General features: G+C 39.9%; 1 protein-coding gene across 1 annotated transcript; it reads left to right on the forward strand.

Moving 5' to 3' along the window:
- The first annotated feature begins 14915 nt into the window (after nt 1-14915).
- Nucleotides 14916-19042, forward strand: LOC135764948 (polymeric immunoglobulin receptor-like). The gene is made up of 3 exons (XM_065275623.1): nt 14916-15080; nt 18021-18335; nt 18425-19042. The coding sequence occupies exons 1-3, from the start codon at nt 14969-14971 to the stop codon at nt 18805-18807; spliced, it is 810 nt and encodes a 269-aa protein (XP_065131695.1). The 5' UTR covers nt 14916-14968; the 3' UTR covers nt 18808-19042.
- Nucleotides 19043-21202: the final 2160 nt, after the last annotated feature.

Consider the following 21202-nt stretch of genomic DNA (forward strand, 5'->3'; position numbering starts at 1 on the left):
CCCTTCTTTGACCCCAATAGATCTTCAATATCAGTGTTAATTCCATCTTTATTTGGTATGCCCGACTTGAACCTGCACGAGGTATTTGGATGCATTAAAATGCTCTTTAAGGTTTGCAGAATTGGAACATACAAAAACTTGTCAGTCACTGCAACTTACTCATATATTCCAGTAGTACATTTTTTCCCGCCGTCAGATCGGACCCCAAGTACTTTCTCCACAGGCTGAACAATTCCCCATTTTTTTTGTAAAATACGAGTTTCGTTTAGATATAGAATTAAATAAGGTGAACGGGTTTTCTATTTCCTGAAATGACTGCTCTATTGTACTTTTAATGTTCATGTCACGCAAACGGCGAATTTCTGATACAATTCAATTCAATTTATTTATATAGCGCTTTTCACAATTGTTAATTGTTGCAAAGCAGCTTTACATGAGTAGATGTAGGGGAGAACACAGAAAATCAATAGATAATATAAGAAGTAGAATATAGCGGGTAAGGATAAACCGTACAAGCGAGCGTATTAATAATGTAACGTATACAGTAAAGTGCTAAGTTAAGCCAAAATTGGCTGACTCTCCAGGGGACTAAAAAACCCCCTAGGAGAAAACCCGGTGGGAAAAACTCCTAGAAGGACAAAAACCCTTGGGAGATTTTAATTTCACTTTATTTTGATAGTCCACTTTAGACATTCTACTAACTATAAATAACTTTGCAACTACATGTCAACTAACTTTCAATAATTTGCAACTATACGTCAACTAACTGTCATTAGTGTATTAGTAGAGTGTAAGGGTTGGGGTTAGTTGATAAGTAGTTTCAAAGTTACTTATAGTTAGTAAAATGTCTAAAGTGGACTATCGAAATATATATTTATATATATAAACACGGTAGGGATAGGAAGCAGGTAATCGGATTAAACTGGTTCAGCCAGGATTGTAGGATTTGGTGGATTGTATTCTGATAGTAATTCTTTAATATACGAGGGCGCTGGGCCATTTAAGGCTTTGTAGGTGATTAGTAATATTTTAAATTGTATGCGATATTTAACTGGTAGCCAGTGTAAAGATGCCAGAATTGGACTAATGTGGTCATACTTTTTAGATTGAGTAAGCACTCTTGGGGCGGCGTTTTGAACCAGCTGTAGCTTGTTTACCTGATTTGCATGGCATCCCCCGAGTAATGAGTTACAATAGTCTATTCTAGAGGTCATAAAAGCATGGATAAGCTTTTCTGCATCTGATGCAGACAGCATATGGCGTATTTATGAGATATTTCTAAGATGGAAGAATGCTGTGCGGCAGACGTTGGAGATATGACTTGCTGTCAAACATTAAGCATAAATTCTTAACCGTGGAAGATGGCACCACCGTGCAGCCATCTATGGGCAACTTGTAATCTGACATATTATGTTTGGAGCGATTTGGTTCAATAATAAGTATATCAGTCTTATTGGAGTTTAGCATAAGAAAGTTATGTGCCATCCAGTCCCTAATATCACTAATGCAGTCTGTTAGCTTAGCAAACTGGTGGGTTTTGCTAAGATGTGACGAGATGTACAGCTGGGTATCATCCGTATAGCAGTGAAAACGTATGTTATGTTTCCTGATAATATCTCCTAGAGGTAACATATATAACAAGAACAGGATAGGGCCTAAAACTGATAGGCCTGGCAAACTCGATTCCTTTTAAGGATCCGGGTTATTGTGAGTCACTCACTAAAGTGATCCGGGTTGTGTGATTCACTTGAGTCATTTGAGTCAGTATTGCTAAATTGCCAAGGAAACTCAGTACAGACCCACTTGTAACCGGCTGATCCACGAGACTCGAGATTCTCAGAGCCGGAAACATTGCAGACTCGCAGACCATGGACATGAGACTCGCTCTACAGATCCCACTAACCGGCTGATTCGCGTGGATCAGCCGGAGCCGGTTAGTGGATCTATAGAGCGACTGAAGTCTCCTCAAAAGCAAATCCATAACAAAAGCCTTTCACTTCTGAAATAACATGCTTATAGGTTTTAGGTTTGGTGTGTATGGTCGACCATTTAAAAAAGAAGCCTAATAACAATAGCATAATAATATAGAGAAAATAGAAACGAACTGTCCTGCTTATGTAGCCCCCAGAGTCGGAGAGACAGTTCGCGCAGATCAGCCGGTTACGGATCAGCCGGCGGATCAGCTGGTTACGGATCAGTCGGTTACGGATCAGCCGGTTACGAGTTGAGAGACTCTCGAGTCAGAGCAGATTCGCATGTCTCTCGAGTCCGCATTGTTTCCGGCTCGGGTCAGTTCGCGGCTCGCGCGGATCCACAGGTCTCTTGAGTTTGCAATGTTTCCGGCTCTGAGTGAGAATCTCGGGTCAGTTCTCGCGCAGATCAGCCGTTTACGAGTGGATCTGTAGTGCGAGCGAAGTCTCATCAATAATGTTGAAAGAGGTTTGTGTGTGTGGTGGCGCTGTTTATGGTTTTACATTGAATTGTAGTAGGACTCAACTAATCCGGGTTAATGACACTAGAGACTCGCGACTCATGAGTTAATTTAAAGATCCGGGTTAAAGATCCGAGTGAGTCGCGACTCGAACAGGTCTAAAAACTGATCCCTGAGGTACGCTGTATTTAACGGGGGAGTGATATGACTCTTCCTCATTTACATAAACAAAGTGATATCGATTGGTTAGATACAATATAAACCAGGCTAACGCCTGACCACTGATGCCAACATAGTTTTCTAGTCTATTGAGTAAGATTCTGTGATCTATTGTGTCAAAGGCTGCACTAAGGTCTAGTAATATAAGGATTGAGATTTCACCACGATCGGATGTTAATAGGAGGTCATTTGTAACTCTAAGCAGCGCTGTTTCTGTGCTATGGTGGGGCCTGAATCCTGATTGGAACTTTTCATATGTATTATTATTAGCTATGAATGTGCGTAGCTGGCTTGCCACTACTTTTTCTAATATTTTAGAAAGAAAAGGTAGATTTGAGATTGGTCTAAAGTTATTAAGATCTCCCTGGTCAAGGTTTGGTTTTTTAATGAGCGGTCTAATAACTGCTAGTTTGAAAGCTGTTGTAACGTATCCTAATTCTAGAGATGAGTTAAAGATATATAGTACTGTGTCTGACACTACATGAAATACCTCTTTTAGTAATTTTGTGGGAACGGGGTCTAATACACAGGACGATGATTTGGATGACGTTACTAATTTAGAGAGCTCTTCTATTGTAGTAGGTTTAAATGACTCAAGATGTTCGTATGGTAATCTAGTGTTAGATGTACTATTATGTAGAGTGGTGGCTGCTTGCGTAGTTTCTATGTTTTCCCTAATAAACATAATTTTCTTAGTAAAGAAGTTCATGTAGTCGTTACTATTGTGTTGGAGTTTACTATTGGTTTCTGTTTGTTCTTTGTTTCTAGTCAGTTTCGCAACTGTGCTAAAGAGGAAACGAGGGTTGTTATGATTTTCTTTAATAAGTGTACTGAGATAGGTAGATCTGGCAGTTTTTATAGTCTGTTTGTAGTGTTGAACACTCTTTCCATGCTGAACGCCAAACCTCTAACTTTGTGCTTTGGTAGTTTCTTTCCATTTTTCTAGCTACTTTTTTAAGGGCTGCAGTATGATATACCATATGATAGTCATACCCTCAGTTGATCATAAAACTCTCTTTTCCCAACTAGAATTTAATGTGGGCATCCAGGGAACTGTCCTTAGTTGGTTTAGATAGTATTTAACAAATAGAAGTTTTTCAGTTTCTTCCTCGCCAATCCAACTCTCCTGTGGAGTACCGCAGGGATGTATTCTAGCTCCTATCCTCTTTTCTTTGTATTTGCTTCCTCTCTGTTCCATTTTCAGAAAACATGGGCTGTGTCCCAATTCAACGGCTGCGACCTTCTAAGGACGTATTTTAAGACCGATTGCGTCACAGCAGTGCCACTTGAGGCTAGTAAGGACGTTCAAATTCAAAGGATGCTTAGAATGAAGCCTCAAAATGCATCCTTATTTCTCCGCGCTGTTAAGGATAGAATGAATGGATCCTTAACAGCCGAGGATATCCCAAGATTCAATGCGCGCCTGCAACGGCTGCATATAACGGCTGGATATTCTAAAATAAACAATTAAAACCTTTATTAAATAAAAGTGTGTATTTATCAAAACATTTTTCTTGTCACTGTTTTAGTATTATAAGTTATGTTTTGTGTTAATATTATTCTTTTTATGATGCGTATATTTCTAAGGTTGATTAATTTAATATACTGTTGAATAGTTTAATCTACATCAACGTGTCATATTTTCTAAAATAAATTTATTCCGATTAATATTTTTCTGATTCCATATTTATTTTAATTGTGTCCTGCTGACAGGCGCGTGCAGTAGGTGACGCTAATTATGGATCGTCCGAATGTTAGACCATCTCATTTCAGTTCTCTTCGCGAACTTCTAAGGCTGCCACCTTGAAAGACCGAGTGCTCACCTTTAAGGTCCCATGCTTATAAGGTCACAGGCCTTGAATTGGGACACAGCTATGGTGTAAAATTTCACTGCTATGCAGATGATACACAAATTTTAGAGACTCTGCTCTAAAATTTCTTTTTGCATGCCTAGATGAAATAAAAATGTGGTTCTCTCAAAATTTCTTATTTCTGAATGAATCCAAAACCGAGGTTATTGTCTTTGGTCCCCATGACAGTTTTAATTGCAGTAGCATTGATCTGGACTATCTTCCTCCAATTTCGTCTTGCATTAAGAACTTAGGTGTTCTCTGGGATCATAGCCTCAAATTTGATAAACAAATAAATGCGTTGATTAGCTCCTGTTTTTTCCAGCTACGTCTTCTCTCTAATGTCAGGTCCTCTCTTTCTGAGAAAACCTTAGAGATCGCTGTCCATGCGCTCGTTACCTCGCGGTTGGATTATTGCAACTCCCTCTACTATGGCATATCCAAACATTCTATTGCTTGTCTCCAATTAGTACAGAATGCTGCTGCAAAGTTCCTCACAAGAAAACGTAAATTTGATCATGTTTCACAGATCCTAAAATCATTGCATTGGCTACCGGTGCATTTTAGAATTTCGTTTTTAATTTTTTTTTTTTTATCTGTTCACAATCTTGCAACAATGTATTTGTCTGACCTTCTCTGTCCACATAATCTCACACGAAACCTGAGGTCTGGTGATAAGGGACTTTTGTCTGCCCCCAGGGCATGGTTAAAGAAAAGAGGAGATAGAGCCTTTGCGGTTGCCGGGCCTAGGTCTAGGTCTTCCCACTTACATTAGAAATGCTCAATCTTTAAATGTTTTTAAATCCTCTCTTAAAACTTTCTTTTCTCGTTAGCTTTTAATTCACTGTCATTGTTTGCTATGGAAGTGCCTTTTATTTCTGTTTTTCTTTTTATTGTTTATATTGTTCAGCCCCTTGGTCAGCCCTGGTAGCTGTTTTGGTGTTGTTTTCTTTTTATCTTGTGTATTGTTCAACACTTTGGTCAGCCCTGGTTGCTGTTTTTAAATGTGCTATATAAATAAATACAAACTTGAAAATTAGAAACCTCCATCAAAAAGAACCAGTCCGCATCACTGCTAGCACAGCCGGTTTTGGTACAGACCTGGGAGAACTGCTGTCTGGTGGGTTGCCTGCACTTTATATTACCTGTCCGACTGGGGGGTAGACTGCACAAGACAGCCAACGCTATCTGTCTTTATCGATCAACTGTGTCAATAATAGTAAGGCAAGTGTGTGAGGCAATAGCTGTCCACTTAGGTCCTATGTACATACAAATGCCCATATTCAAAAATTCTGTGCAGAAACTAGTGTAGAAATTTGAAGAGGTGCATGGCCTCCCTCAATGCATAGGTGCTGTGGATGGCACACATGTGGAAATAAAGCAGCCATCTGGAAATTCCACAGACTATGTCAATAGAAAAGGGAAGTTCAGTTTGAACGTGCAGGCTACCTGCAACTATAAATATTATTTCATTGATGTGGTAGTTAAATGGCCTGGGAGTGTTCATGACGCCCACATTTTTGCAAATTCCACAGCACTAAGATGGAAAGATCCCACCATGTCCCAAGCAAATACTTGAGGATGAAGAGGCCATAACAGTGTACTTACTTGGAGATCCTGCATATCCTCTGCTACCATACCTAATAAAAGAGTATGCAAATGGGGGGACCAATGCTCAGGAGCACTACTTTGGACTGTCTTTGTGCCTTGCACAGATGGTTATCAAGTGTGCGTTTGGGAGGCTGAAAGGCGGGTTTGGAGCCCTGAGAAGAGCAATGGAAATTAACCTTAATGACCTGCCCTTCGTCATATATGGATACTTCATCCTGCATAATTCCAGGACTATCTGGAAGAAGAGATTTCTTTAATCTCAATGGGACCTTCCTGGATAAATAAAGTTTAAATAAAATAAGAAATAATTACTGCGAAGCTGCTATGGACACCAGGGTTACAGAGGCTATTCAATATGACCAGGACAACCAACCTGATAATCTTCCAACTGTCAGAGTGGCAATGTCAGCTGAAGGCAAGAGGGTCAGGAGAGTCCTGACACAGTTTCTTGACCAATAAATTGGCATTGTTGCATGTATACCAGGCTAAGGCACTACCTGACCTGCACAAGGGGGATCACGATCCGACCCCCTTTGAAGAACTTTGTGCGGCTACTGACCTGGCATTGAGAGTCACTAAGGTCACATCACAGGCCGTCAGACGTGCTATGTGCACCTTGGTGGTCCACAACTGCCATTTCTGGCTGTGCATGGCCGACATGGGTGAGCAGGACCGTATACAGCTCCTAGATGCTACGGTGTCTTAGGCCGGCCTGTTCGGTGAGAGGGTCGAGGACTTCGCTCAACGGTTCTGAATAGCCCAAAAACAGACTGAGGCCATCGTTCAGATCCTGTCGCATCACAAGCGTACACCTGGCCTCTTGACATCGGCTCCTCAGTCTGCCTCTCGCTGAGGGCGTCCTGGGGTGGCCGCCTCCGTTCCTGCCAGGGCCACTTCTTCAAAGAAGCGAGGAACCATTCGCCAGCACCCCCGCCCCATCTGCCAAAAGAGGTGGAAAACGTAACACCAAGTGGCCCTAAGACGAGTAACCTGGAGATGGAGGGGATCGTTCTTTGGAAGATGGTGAACCAATCCTTGGTTTTTGTTAATTTCTGTTTCGCCATCTGCCACAAAACCACAAAAAGAGCTCTTATGTTCTGTGTGTATTTTGTGTATGTTGTTTCGCTCCCTGCTTTTCTTTTTCTGTCACTCCCTATTAAATCTTAGGTTCTGTTTACATGGATTAAAGTGAAAAAAATTCTTCTGACTGAAATTTTTTTCAGGCCAAGTCATATTCCTTGTAAATAGGCGAGACCAATAGCATTCTAAGGGGAGATGTTTTTTGCCATTAATGCCATATTAAAGTCTACTGTGGCATTTATAGGGTTGCAAACTGCTATGAAATACAGCAGCAGTGCGAGTATGTTTTTTGTGAATAAACAGTGTTAACACTTAATTACAACATATGATAGGTTTATTAATAGTTTGTTAATTTACAGCTTTACTTTTAACACAGTCCTTTAATTGAACCATTACCTTTAATATCTGTCTAAAACAAAACACTTGTGACTCCTGCACTAAGGGTTAAAAACATTATCCCATCATGTAAATCTACTTGTTGTGACAAACTAAAAAAATGTATTCTGTAAGATGTAGTTTGCAGGGCATTTCAGATTGAGGTGAAACAGCTAAATAACTCCCTATATAAAAAGAAATATGAATATCACCACCTTTAATGAATCTTAATTATTTATTAATTGTAAATCTTATTAATTTTGGCATTTACTTAAAAAAAAATTTTTAATCAAGGTTGAAACTGTTAACATTAATTAATGCACCATACTGCATTACTTTAATCATCTAACTAACATCAATTACTTTAATGACATAAACATGAATTAATAAATGCTTGTATACTCTATATAACATGAACAAACTATGGAAAATATAATGCATTTAAAAATGTGAACAAATACTACTTTTTCATATCATATTATTCAGTACACATAAACGAATAATCCAGGGTCTGTTCTGTTCACACAACAGCTTACAGTCACAGCTCTAATACAGTAACGTTATGTATGAATATAAACCCTGAACGAGCAACTCGAATAAAACTCGTGTACAATTCGCACAGGATGCCTGTAATCATAGTGACAGTTGTACATTGAATGACTGTACCCTTTATCAACAAATTATTATTTTACAATAGAGGCAGAGCTAAGGTGCTATTTTATGCGCAATGTTATGCACTTAAAACAACGCATTGTGCGCAACGTGCGTATATTACACAAGAACAAAATTCAAGCTCACGGATAAACAGTCAGTGATGAAATAAGGATAATAATCAATAATGTATATATCTTAGTAAGGGTATAAATTGAAATTAAGTCAAGAGCAGTGAGAGATTAATTGTTTGATTAACATTAGTGACAGATAAGCAAAAAAGGTCACTTTTTCCTCCTGTTTACTTTCTCCTAAGCTCTAAATGGTCGTGTTTGAGGAAACTTGCAAAGATGGGATTTTTGACGCATAAGCTGTCATCTGACTGCCTCTTGGTTCTTGTGGCGCCAAGTGAAGTTTACCCATGAGTTTAACAACTCGTTGTATCAGCCACTGGTTAGATCAGCGTAGCAGTCAAAAATGATCACGTACGAGACAAATCAATTACCCCCAAAATACAGGACCCTAGGCTTACTGTGCAAAGACACGTAAATTACCTGGCTGTTTGATTTTCTTAGCCCACGAACTGAAAGGCTTTCCAATCTTCCTCATTTCGCTAAGTCAAGTTAATCTCCATTGGTCTTATACACCTTTATCGATGTCCAAAACATCGGATCCTTCCTGCATTACAAGTATGTCCATGCTAGCAGAAATAAAGTTTTACCTCAGCTTAACGTGAAATACAGCCAGAAAACCCGGAGTGGATCTGGTGCGTATGATTACAGAACGCTTACAGTGGAGAGAGGAACGTGATTTCGCTCCACTCCAGGCTTTGATCACATTCCACTTAACATGGTGATTACACGGCGTCTTTATGAAAAGTTAATTTAATAATTTTGCAACTGACGGAAATCCGTCGTAGACTCGCTGCAATTGACGGAGAACTTTAATCCATGTGTTTATTGGCGGTTTCAAATGTCAATCATCATTCTCTGTAATGTGCCATGACTAATCAGATGGCTTCTGCCCGTTTAAAAAGGAGATGGGATTTTATTATCATTAGCAAGAGCACCTGCAGCCAGCATGTGGGCACCTATCCACTCATACGATAATCCACATTAAGCGTGTTTCAGTTCTTTTGTGTTTGCTTTGTCCTTTGCATTGTCCTTTTTTTGTTCTTATTTATTTGTGATAATGACTATCTGTGTGAATCTCTGCTACGTTCGACTTTAGTCACTGTGTAACTTATCCATGAGTATACACCTGTTTAGAGAAAGGCGGGTTAACACCTGTACTCATCATTGTTTCTAATTACATTCTGCTTTTTTGTATACATAAATACTGGAGAATGAACGAGCATAGACATTTAAAAAACAAACAGTTTATCCTTGTGAACAGAGTTACCAATACATCATGTGAGTATATTGGTTAGTAAACGATCTCTGGAAAAGGTGCAGGTAAGCATTTATTATTTTTCTTAGTATTTCTCTATAAGACTTAAGTTAGGAGTGACTGCCATTTCTGTATTTTTGTTATTAGTTAAGGGAGTTTAGTTTGGGCGTCGTATACGCTAAAGCTCTCTGTTTCTTTTCTACATTTTACTTTTGGTAGTTGGTTTAGTTTTGGGGGTATTAGTTATTATAAACATCACTTTTCTTATACTTTACCCATTGTCTCTGGTTGTCTGTGTTGTTACCGTAATAACAAATATCTCCTTTAAATGTTGCGATTAAGCATCCCCAATAAATAAATTTAGCACGTTACAGAGTGAATTCCCTTTCCTTCTCCATTTCTCCAGAGGAACACGGGAGCTACAGACGGGCGCAAAATCCTATGTCCTCCCTTTCCTCTATCGCCAGCAGGTGTGTGACAGCAGTCGAGTCTCTCACAAAGAGATCTCTTTAGCACAGCCACCCATTAGCGGAGTCAGGTGAGTGTTACTTTACACAACACCACCGTCGGTGTGCTCATACAGAGCGCATCGGCAACCACCACCACTCCGCTCACCGCAGGTACACCAATCATGCCGTTAATCCCTCTCGCCCGGTGCCTGGGAGCTTGGAGAGAGCTTCCCAGGCCGCCATGTTGGCTCTTATGCATGATTCTTCTCGGCCACACGATTTAATGCGCTCAGCGCCCCCCAAATTTGCAGTCATTCGCCTCACTATGGTGAGAGCTTTTGATGCGCATGTACTCCATGCCAAGATCGCTGTCCTACTGGCGAAGGCGGGTTGCAACCGATCCTGGACCTGCGTTCGCTGAAACGAGTACTTCACAAGCTGCCATTCAAAATGTTGATGCACAAAAGCAAACTTTGCCCTTTGCAGAGGATCTCTTTTCTTGGTCTGGAACTGGTTTAAATGCACGTCTAACAGAAGGGCATGTACAGTCCATCCTGAATACATTTAAAGAAAAGAGCGCAGTCCAGCTGAAACAATTTCAGAAGCTCCTGGGTCATATGGCAGAAGCAGCGGCTTTGACACCGCTCAGCTGCTCCATATGAGACCGCTTCAGCGTTGGCTTCATGACCAAGTCCTGAGGAGAGCGTGGCTCACTAGCATACATTGCGTAACAATCACACCAACATGCCATCTCAATTTCACTCCGTGGTCAGACCCGTCAATCCTTAGAGCAGGGGTATAACTAAGACTTGTCTCCAGGCATGCCATTGTGTGCACAGATGCCTCCAACACGGGTTGGGGAGCCACGTACGATGGGTTTGCAGTTACGGGTGTTTGGACAGCACACCAGACACGTTGACACATAAACTGTCATGAGTTGTTGGCTGTATATCTTGCTCTCCCCTGCTTCAGCAGTGAGCTTCATGACAAAAGATGTAGTAATTCGTACCGACAAAATTGCGACTGTTGCGTATATCAATCGCCAAAGGAGGTTTACGCTCTTGTCACCAGTCAAATCTTGCTCGTTGTCTCCTCATTTGGAGTGAGAAGAACCTGAGGTATCTTCGTGCCATTCACATTCCGGGCTCGCTCAACACAGCGGCAGACACGCTTTCACGAGCAGCGCACCCCAGCGAGTGGCGACTCCACTCCCAGTCAGTTCAGCTGATTTGGAAACATTTCAGCAGAGCACAGGTAAATCTCTTTGCTTCCCCAGGGATGACCCATTGTCACCTTTTTTATTAATTAAACGAGGGAACACTTGGCGTGGATGCATTGGCGCACAGATTGCCGTGGGATCTATGCAAATATGCGTTTCCCCCAGTGAGCCTTCTCGCACAGACACTGTGCAAAGTAAGGGAGGATGAGGAGCGCATTTTCTTAGTGGGGCCAAATTGGGCGACCAGGAATTGATTTACAGAACTCACTCTCCTCGCGACAGCCCCTCCCTGGAGAATTCCCCTGAGGAAGGACCTTCTTTCTCAAGAAGGGGGCACATTATAACACCTGCACCACGATCTATGGAACCTCCATGTGTGGTCTTTGGATGGGACGCGAAGTTTAAAGTGATTTACCGCAAGCGGTATCTAACACTATCTCTGCAGCACGAGTGCAGTCTACTAGAAAGATTTATTTATTGAAATGGAAGGTTTGTTTTCTGGTGCTCTTCTCGATGAGGCTGTCACCATCTACGATTAAAGTAGATATTGTGGCAATATCCGCGCACCACGCGCCGATAAACAGTAGATCACTGGGTCAGCATGACCTATTCATTAGATTTTTAAGAGGTGCACAAAGGCTAAATCCTTCGTGCCCTCCCTCTATTCTTCTTTGGGAATTGTCCATGGTGCTGAAAGCTCTTCAAGACGCCCGCTACGAGCCTCTGTTTTCTGTGAGTAAGAAATTTCTCATAATGAAAACTTTAACATTACTCGCATTTGCTACCGTTAAGAGGATAGTGGACCTCCATGCATTTTTGGTCAACGATTCGTGCCTTCAGTTCACACCTGCTGACTCCAGTGTAACACTGAAACCCAGGCCCGGCTAAGTGCCCAAAGTTCCCACCACTCCGTTCAGAGATCAGCTGGTGAAATTGCAAGCACTGCCACTAGAGGAGGCAGACCTAGCCATGGCTTTGTTATGTCTTGTGCGCTTATTGCGTAGATATGTAGACCAAACTCAAAGCTTTAGGACCTCAGAGCAGCTCTTTATCTGTTACGGTGGTCAGCAAAAGGGGAAAGCTGTCACCAAGCAGAGGATGTCTCATTGGATTGTAGACACAATCACTCTTGCTTACGAAAAGCAGGGCATTCCATGCCCCTTTAATTTGAAAGCACATTCTACTAGAAGTGTGGCATCATCTTGGGCACTGTTCCTTGCTAACAGACATTTGTAGAGCTACTGGCTGGCCGACATCTAACACAATCACTAGATTTTACAGTGTTTACATTGAGCCGGTTTCCTCTCGTGTTCTCTCCTCAACCCGGTAGAGACACTCAGAGTAGGCTCCTGTGTTGGCTTGCAGCCTCCGTTTTGGTGCTGCACGGTTGAACCACTATGGAAGGCCAAAAAGATCAAAATGTCATAAAATAATGTTTTTGACTCTCCTTCATTGCCTTGACGACCGATGTTGATGAACATCGGCTGTCAGCCTCTCACTAGCTGTATTCTCTGAAACCTGTGTTTGGCTAAGCCTCCTAATCCACCATGTTTCCCTTAGCAGAGCCCGCTCTGCGCTCTCTCCAGTATGTCATACAGTTCAGAGAGTCACGCTTATAGACATATTGGCTATTTAGCAACACCCAGTGGTTCAACTCTTTAGAGTTGGCTCCGCAGCATTTCCTAGCTCCGCCCAGGCAGAATTCGCTTCCAGTTCGCCTAGTTTACTATCGTGGGTTTAGGAACAAGTAGTGTGACCGGTCTTCTGCTGTAAGCCCAGATTCCACCTCTTTTAGATAGAAGTCGGAAGGTTTTACGCAGGCACTGGAAGGGTCAGGTAGGGATTTGGTAGGGATTCCCAATTCTTGCGTCACGACGTGTCGTAGTCTCGTTACGTATGTTATCCTCATTCACTGAAAGACATTTATATTTACATTTAGGCATTTAGCAGACGCTTTTATCCAAACGGACTTACAAAGATTAGGAATCAATAAAGCAATTTGTCATAGGGAGGCAATAATACAAGAAGTACTAATATCAAGTTACACATTTTCACTATTCCGAAACAAAACCTGTTGGGAAAGAAAAAGGGTTAGTTATTTTTTTTATTAAGTTTATTCTCAAAAAGTTATTTTGTTCCATTTGTATTAGCTCAGCATACAACTTAGATCTGTACACATTCCCATATCAAATTATACAGAATGATATTAAAGTATGTTAATGATGTCTGCTATCACCTGCACGCCTAAATATAAAGGTGCTTCAAGATGCCAGATGTCTTTTGTCTAAATGGTTCTTTAATGAACCTATAACATCTGAAGTTTATCCTTCTGTTTTACAAAAGGTTCTTTAAGTTGAAAAAAGCTTCTCAGTCTATAAAAATGTATGAAAGAAATGTTTTTTTTTTTTTTAAATAACCTTTAAATGGCTCTTTGAGGAACCAAACATGCTTCTTGACATTGCTGTGAAGAATCTTTGAGCATCTTTATTTTTAAAACGGTATTGCTGTCTACATGTTTTCACCACAAACAGCCTTCATCTGCAGTCACTTGCTGCTATACTTTTTATATTTACCCTTTTGAGGGATATAATTTACGCAGTGTAAACTCAAAAGGAACTGAATGCTACCAGACAGAAACAGCAAGAAATTTGTATGAAGTAAAATAAATTATTTAAAATCAAAAATGTAAGATTTTAGATTTATATATGTAAAGTGCTGTAATTTGTGAGTTATTATTTAAACGAAATTCACTGTAAAAACCCCACTTTAAAATGTTCAATAAAGTATACGGAACAAAGGATTTTTAGTCAAAGAAGTTAATTAATTATAAGCTTAGCCCTCAACATGTTGCTACTGTCATATTCCCAGTCCTGTTTAGAATACTCACCGTTGTCTGCCTGAACACACTAACTGTGACAGCTACGAATACTAATTTGTTCACTGAACCTAAATACATAAGCATTTAAACAAAATATGTCAAAAAGTTTGCTCAACTTACCAAACTGAATTATCTGAACAAACTATTTTAAAGTAAACAAACGTTCCCATCATGCATTGCATCATGTTTAATTCTGTAGTTAAATTATTAAAAAAAGATGAAGGTTTAGTTAAGTTATATAGCACATTTAAAACAACAGGTGTTGTAACCAAAGTGCTGTACAATAGATAGATACAAAGTGTTTAGAGTTTGTTGGCTTTATTTATGCTGTTAATGTTGTCTATGTTTGCAATCTGTTGTATTTAGAGTTGTTTTATAGTAAATGATGTTTGATTGTTATCATGATTGAGGTTTGTGTGTTCAGTTCTGATGTCTTTGTGAATGACAGTGATGTGACTGCTTGAAAATGCATGTTTATGTATTCAACATAAACTGCTTAAGAAGTTACTTGACAATGGTCTGTCTTAAAGACAGTGTATATAACTGAAATGATAAAAGAAAGTAAAAAAAAATAAAACTCACTTTTTTGAGTTGGGTCCTTAAATCTTTAGTTGAGTAAACTCAGAAAATAGATTTTTTTTATTTGTGGAAACTGTTGTCTCATGTAACTCAAAGTGTGACAAACAGGAAGTAAGAGATGCTATAAAAGTACAACATACAGTTACTATAAAGACAGATGATTTCCTTCAGTTCTGTGTCTCTTTCAGCATCAAGTTTAATTTTCAAGTGATTGTTTCTGTTGTATTTAAAAAAGCAATGAAAATGTTTATGGACATGATGAAGATATGGAGAAATAAATCATCACATCTGTTTGACATGCAGACAGTCAGTTTGAAGTTCATTATGGTCATTCTCTGGCTTATTACAGGTATGTGTTTGATTTAGTTTACTTACATGCATTGCTAAAATGTTCTGTAGTGTGACCTGTATATATATATATATATATATATATATATATATATATATATATATATATATATATATATATATATATATATATATATATATATATATATATATATATATATATATGCAAACAATGACTGGTAACTGGTTATTAAGTAATTAGTTTACTGTAATTTAATTACATACTTCTTGAAAAGGTAAAGTATGGGATTACTCTTATTTTTCCAGTAGCAGAGCAGTTTTGAGGCATTAAAAACAGGCTACATTGTCATGAATTTATGCCCATCTCTTGTACGCCAACAACTTAAAAGTGGAACTACTCACTCGTGTCTCAGCTGTGTAACCCGTCTCCCTGTGAAAGACATGAGGCGCTGCGTCATGGTGTCGATGCATTAACACTACGACGCAGTGATATGTCCAGAGATGGGCAAGATACCAAAAAACATGTATGGCCCAACCAACCACCCATCCTATTATCAAACGTGTCAGCCTTTCATTCTTAAAAGAAAAAGGTAAGGCCTAATCCAGTAACAACATAAAAAAATGGCTTTCGGGAAACAAACGTAACTTCTGGTAAACTTTCACAAAGAATCAATAACAATAGAGTCCTTTTAGAGTAGTTTATTTCTGATAAACTGATTTCTGCAAAACAAACAACAAGTAGATTACCTTAGTTCATATCATAGCTAAAGCGTATCAAAAACTAGAGCTAATGAAACCATCTATATAATACAACAGTGGATTTAAAATCAAAATTTCAAGTCTAACATTAAAACGCATGTTTTTTATGTATCCTTCTCGCGTTAAATATAGTTAATAAGAATAATGGTAACATTCTATTGTAGTTTCCGATTCTCACTACGTTATAAGAGATATTGGCTGTTTATTAGTATTTAATAAGCACATATTAATGCTTGATTCTGCAAAACCTTATTCTACATCCTTAATCCTACCCAATTCCTACCAGGGACGGATTGGCAATCTGTGCGTTCTGGAAAAGTCCAGAACGGCCGTTCAACGGAGGGCCGTCGCCCGGCCGATGGCAAAAAAGTCTAATAACGCAATATGAACAGCCAACAGCAGAGGCACTAATATGATCACTTATATGCTGCTACGTGTAAAAAACAAGGAAGAAGAGTCGGCCTACTAGCCGTGATTGGTCCACGGATTCCCGGAATTCGCGAGCGTCTATGTTTGTGAGCCTGAGCATCCACAGCCTGGTCATGATGAGGGACAGACCGAGTTAACTTCACATCAGCAAGAGCTAAGTGCCAGTAGAAGCAGGACATGTGACATTATAATATAATATACACGATATAAAAATAAATAAAACTCACGTGAAAATTAACGTAATGCGCAACTAGTGTTAGAGAAAGACGTGATGTGTGTGCGCACGCGCGTGTGTGTGTGTGTGAGAGAGAGAGAGGCGCGGGCGTGATTGAACAGTGGAAACATAAAAACAATACATACTCTGTCATTTTGTTCATATGGGACATAATTCAAACGGCAAATTGTTTGCTTATATTTGTATACAGTCGCAATAAAACAAAACATTTTGCTTTTGTCAAACTGTAAACTCTTGTCAAACTGTAACCTACAACCAACAGTCATCTAACCAAAATCACACACATCAAAGAAAAAAATATTTATCCAACACCGTTTAAAAACAGTCTGTGGGTGGACATTCATCGTATTGCATTGGTTTTCTTTTCTTTCATTGACTTTATTGTATATGAGAGGTTGTAGTGAGCTCACATTTTCTGCTACAATGAAGACTAAGGTATTGAATTAAACGGGTAAATATCAGGCATGCATTGCAACCACTCTAAACGTGCTAATAAGAAAGGGGGCTAAATAATTGACCAAATATTAGTTTAACAAAAAAATCCTAGCTTGCACTTTCTGTCTGTCTTCCATCAGAGTGCAGTTTTTCCTTGTATTTCATATGTGTTTATTATTGTGGAATTGGCAAAGACTTGGTGGTTGTTTGTGAAAGCTGTACAGACAAACTTAATAGGCCTACAGTAGCTATTTTCATTATTTCACAGCCTTATTATACATCAAAGTTTAATATGACATGGACAAAATATTAAATATCCTTGTCTAATAGTCTGACAGTATTGTGGCATAGTATCAGGACATCCTTGTGTCTGTTGGCGAATGGCCGGATGATGGGCCTACAGTATATGGGAAAAAGTCCAGGGCTGTTTTTTAGCCCCAGTCCGTCCCTGATTCCTACCAATACTTAAACTTAACAGCTACTAAGTATTAATTAGCAGCAATTAGGAGTACAGTATATTGAGACAAAAGGCAAAAACAAAATTGGGGAAAACACAAGTGTTGTGTTTATAATTTTGTTTAGTGTGTATATGGACCCTAAATGAGGCAATTGAAATGGATTTGAAGAAGCAGCAGGGTGGAAGTCAACGCTGTAGCTTAAAAGCAGAACGGAGATTAATTTATTAGGGCATTTCTTTAGTGGAATGGATTTGACTGACAGGGATCTAACAAGTGAACAGACATTTGCACTAAATTAGATGGGTCTTGTTCCACTTCCAACGCCCATGCTTAACTACTTTTTGCAGAGACTTTTTTCTAATTACATGATTGAAGATGTAATTAGTAACCAATCATTAATTTTTTAGTAACTTACCCAACACTGTGTATACTGTATATTTGTAACTCCAAATATTAGACTACAGAACCATAAAAATAAACTAGTTAGGATTAAATGTTTTTCAAATTTGTCAGACAAAAGAAATGACAGCTTACAGAACATCATCAAAAAATATTTTTTATATTTAAATATCCATTAATATTTTTTTATATTTAAAAAATGTCAACTACCGTATAAAACCTGTTTAAGTAAAATTGTAAGAGTTGTTTTGTTTATGATTTATAGGTGGTGAGTGTAGGACAGTAACTGTTCAGACTGGTGGATCTGTTATTATTCCATGTCATTATGAAAGTAAATACAACCAACACGAGAAATACTGGTGCTATCATTACTATGAAGTGTACAGATCCTGCTCTATTCTGGCATATGCAAATAAAACCAATGGAAATGTGTCAGTAATTGATCATCCTGATCAGAGTTTATTTACTGTCACCATGAGAGACCTGAAGGATCAAAACAATGGATATTACTGGTGTGCTGTGGAAATTGAAGGAATTACCTTTGATGTGACAGAGTGGTTTTATATCAAAATTCAATCAGGTATGAGATTTATTTTACACTTAAACATCAGATTGCTTTTGTTTCTGATAAATGTCAATGACAAATATCATCTGTCTGTGTGATGACAGCTCCTGATGTCTCTGTGATGTCCAGCAATGTAAGTGTAGATGAAGGTGGTAATATCAGTGTACAGTGTCTCTACACTTCTACATATGAGAATAAACACAAACAGTGGTGCAGATATGAAGATAAGGGCTGTTACACAGTGGGGATTACTGGCACATCCCAGTATTCTTTTAAGATCAGTGATGACGGGAGAGGATCTTTGACTGTGGTGATGTCTGGACTGATGAAGAGTGATTCTGGCTGGTATTACTGTTCTGTAGGAGATCTACAGGCTCCTGTTCAACTCACAGTCACTGGTAAAACTCATTCTGTTATTACTGTTGGTTGCTTTTACTGCTATATAAAGCAGTCAACAATTTTTGTTCAGTTGCTAAAGTCTCTGTAGGAGATGTACAGTTTACAGTTTAATACAGAAGCAACAACAGGTAATACAGACTCAATACATCTTGTTGGTTGTGATTAAATGATAAGGAATAGTAATGCAGATTTTAAATTAGTTTCTTTTTGTCTGTATTTGTATTTGACAGCAGTGATCACAGCCAGCAGCTCAAGGTGAGACATGTCTCTAAAACAAGTCTCTTTGTCTTGTTATCATTTCTTCCTGTAGGTGATCAGATGTGTTGTGGTCCATTTCTTGTTTTCTTACTTCATTCGCAGACATACAGCTTTCTTTGCTTTTGCAGCAATTTCTAATAACATGCAGCAATCAAAGAGCAGCAAACAGTATAATAATTATAGTACAAATACTTCAGGGCAGGAATTTGACTCCCTCCCAGACAACCATGTTGCCGCCACCACCACCGTTTATGCAATCCACCAGACTTGCTAATCTTGTAAACTTAGATTATTACTTAATATAGCAGATAGACTACCAGACAATTTATAATTAAATTCGGCCACTATGTTGATCTGGGAGGACATTTATACAGATTACAAAATATAAAAATGGGACTAACCAACAAGTGATCTACACTGAGTTGTCAAGATACAGTACAGTATATATGTCTATAGGTGAACCTATACCTCAAGCACAAACTTCCTCAAGGCGTATTGCATAATGCCTAATGACACTCAGGGCGGCATAAGGAGGCGAGACCGCCTCCACTATAATAAGCACCTTCTTAGAGTCTTTTAACTGAACAAGAGGACGCACTTATCGAGAATACCTGGGAGGCCAGGGTGGACACATCCAAACTGTGGAATCTGGCAAAGGTGTTCTGTGAAGACCAGCGAACAACCATACATATGTTCTGAATGGATGTGCCCTTAGACCAAGCCCTAGAGGAGGCTATAGATGTCATCGAATGGGCTCTTATATTGATAGGCCAATCAGTAACCTCCTGAGTCGCCTGTTTCACCTGAATCGCCTGTTTCACCTGAATTGCCTGTTTCACCTGAGTCGCCTGTTTCACCTGAGTCGCCTGTGTCACCTGGTTCACCTGAGTCGCCTGTTTCACCTGAATTGCCTGTTTTACCTGACTCGCCTGTTTCACCTGAGTCGCCTGTGTCACCTGGTTCACCTGAGTCACCTGTTTCACCTGAGTCGCCTGTTTCACCTGAGTTGCCTGTTTCACCTGAGTCGCCTGTTTCACCTGAGTCGCCTGTTTCACCTGAGTCGCCTATTTCACCTGAGTCGCCTGTGTCACCTGAGTCGCCTGTTTCACCTGGTTCACCAGAGCTCCATGAACTCTCTGCTCGGCCAAAGGTGGCTGTTCCTGGGCTCCCTGAGCTCTCCGCCCGGCCCAAGATGGACGTTTTCGGGCTCCCTGAACTCTCTGCCTGGCCCAAGATGGACGTTTTCGGGCTCCCTGAACTCTCTGCCCGGCCCAAGATGGCCGCTCTCAAATGCCCTGAACACTCGGTCTGTCCCAAGGAATTTTGGAGGGGGGGCCATACCACCACAGTCGCAGTGACCGTGAGCACTCTGTGCTTACCTGTCCTCAGGGTCATGGTCACTATGATCGTTGGTGTCCTGCCTGCGCCTTTAGGGCCTTCTGTCCTGTCGATGCATCCTATCCTGCCGGCGCCTCTTGTCTTACTGGTGCCTCCGCCGCTTCCTGTCCTGCTGACGCCCCCAGCGCTTCCTGTACTGCCCCTGTCTCCGTGGCCACCCAAACTGCCCGCGCCTTTGTGCCCACCCCCCTTCCCAGGTAGTACTTTGTTCCTTTTCAGGTGCGAGGACGTGCCTCCCGGGAGGGGAGAGTACTGTCACCATCCTCTGTGCCCTCATGTTTTTCCCCTTTATCACCATCTGGACTTCATTTCCCATGATCCCTCACTCTCCCTCACCTGATCATTTGTTATCATCACACCTGCCAGCAATCCTCATCAGTTACCTTATATATGCTCTGTTTGTCTTCCTCACATTGTTTGTCATTGTTAATGTTTGTTTAAGGTTACGTTTCAGTTGAAGTTCTGTATTAAGTCATATGTTCCAGTTTATGTTAGTTCATTAAAAGTATAATTTCATTTATTACCTCAGTCTTCATCTAGCCTTCATCCTCCACCACACCCTGACAACTACAGTAAAGTAACTTTGTATGATTATAGTAACATGAAGCATTGTTATTTATTATGACAGACAGTATGATGATCTGAAGATGTGGCTTCTACCCATTGTTCTGTTTCTGCTGCTGATTCTGGTTACTGTGACCTCTGTAATACTGAGAAACAAACACAGTCAGTATTGCATTACATTTGTATTACATTTATGCATGTGGTAAATGTTTTTACCAAAGCGACATGCAATGTTTTATCAGTATTTGGGTTTTAATGACTTT

The sequence above is a fragment of the Paramisgurnus dabryanus genome, chromosome 6 (genome assembly GCF_030506205.2).
Source record: "Paramisgurnus dabryanus chromosome 6, PD_genome_1.1, whole genome shotgun sequence".
NCBI lineage: Eukaryota > Metazoa > Chordata > Actinopteri > Cypriniformes > Cobitidae > Paramisgurnus > Paramisgurnus dabryanus.

Coding starts and splice junctions, on each gene's coding strand:
- LOC135764948 (XM_065275623.1), top strand. CDS start 14,969: ATGAAAATGTTTATGGACATGATGAAGATATGGAGAAATAAATCATCA. Junction 15,081..18,020: donor CATTCTCTGGCTTATTACAG/GTATGTGTTTGA, acceptor TATGATTTATAG/GTGGTGAGTGTAGGACAGTA. Junction 18,336..18,424: donor TTATATCAAAATTCAATCAG/GTATGAGATTTA, acceptor GTGTGATGACAG/CTCCTGATGTCTCTGTGATG.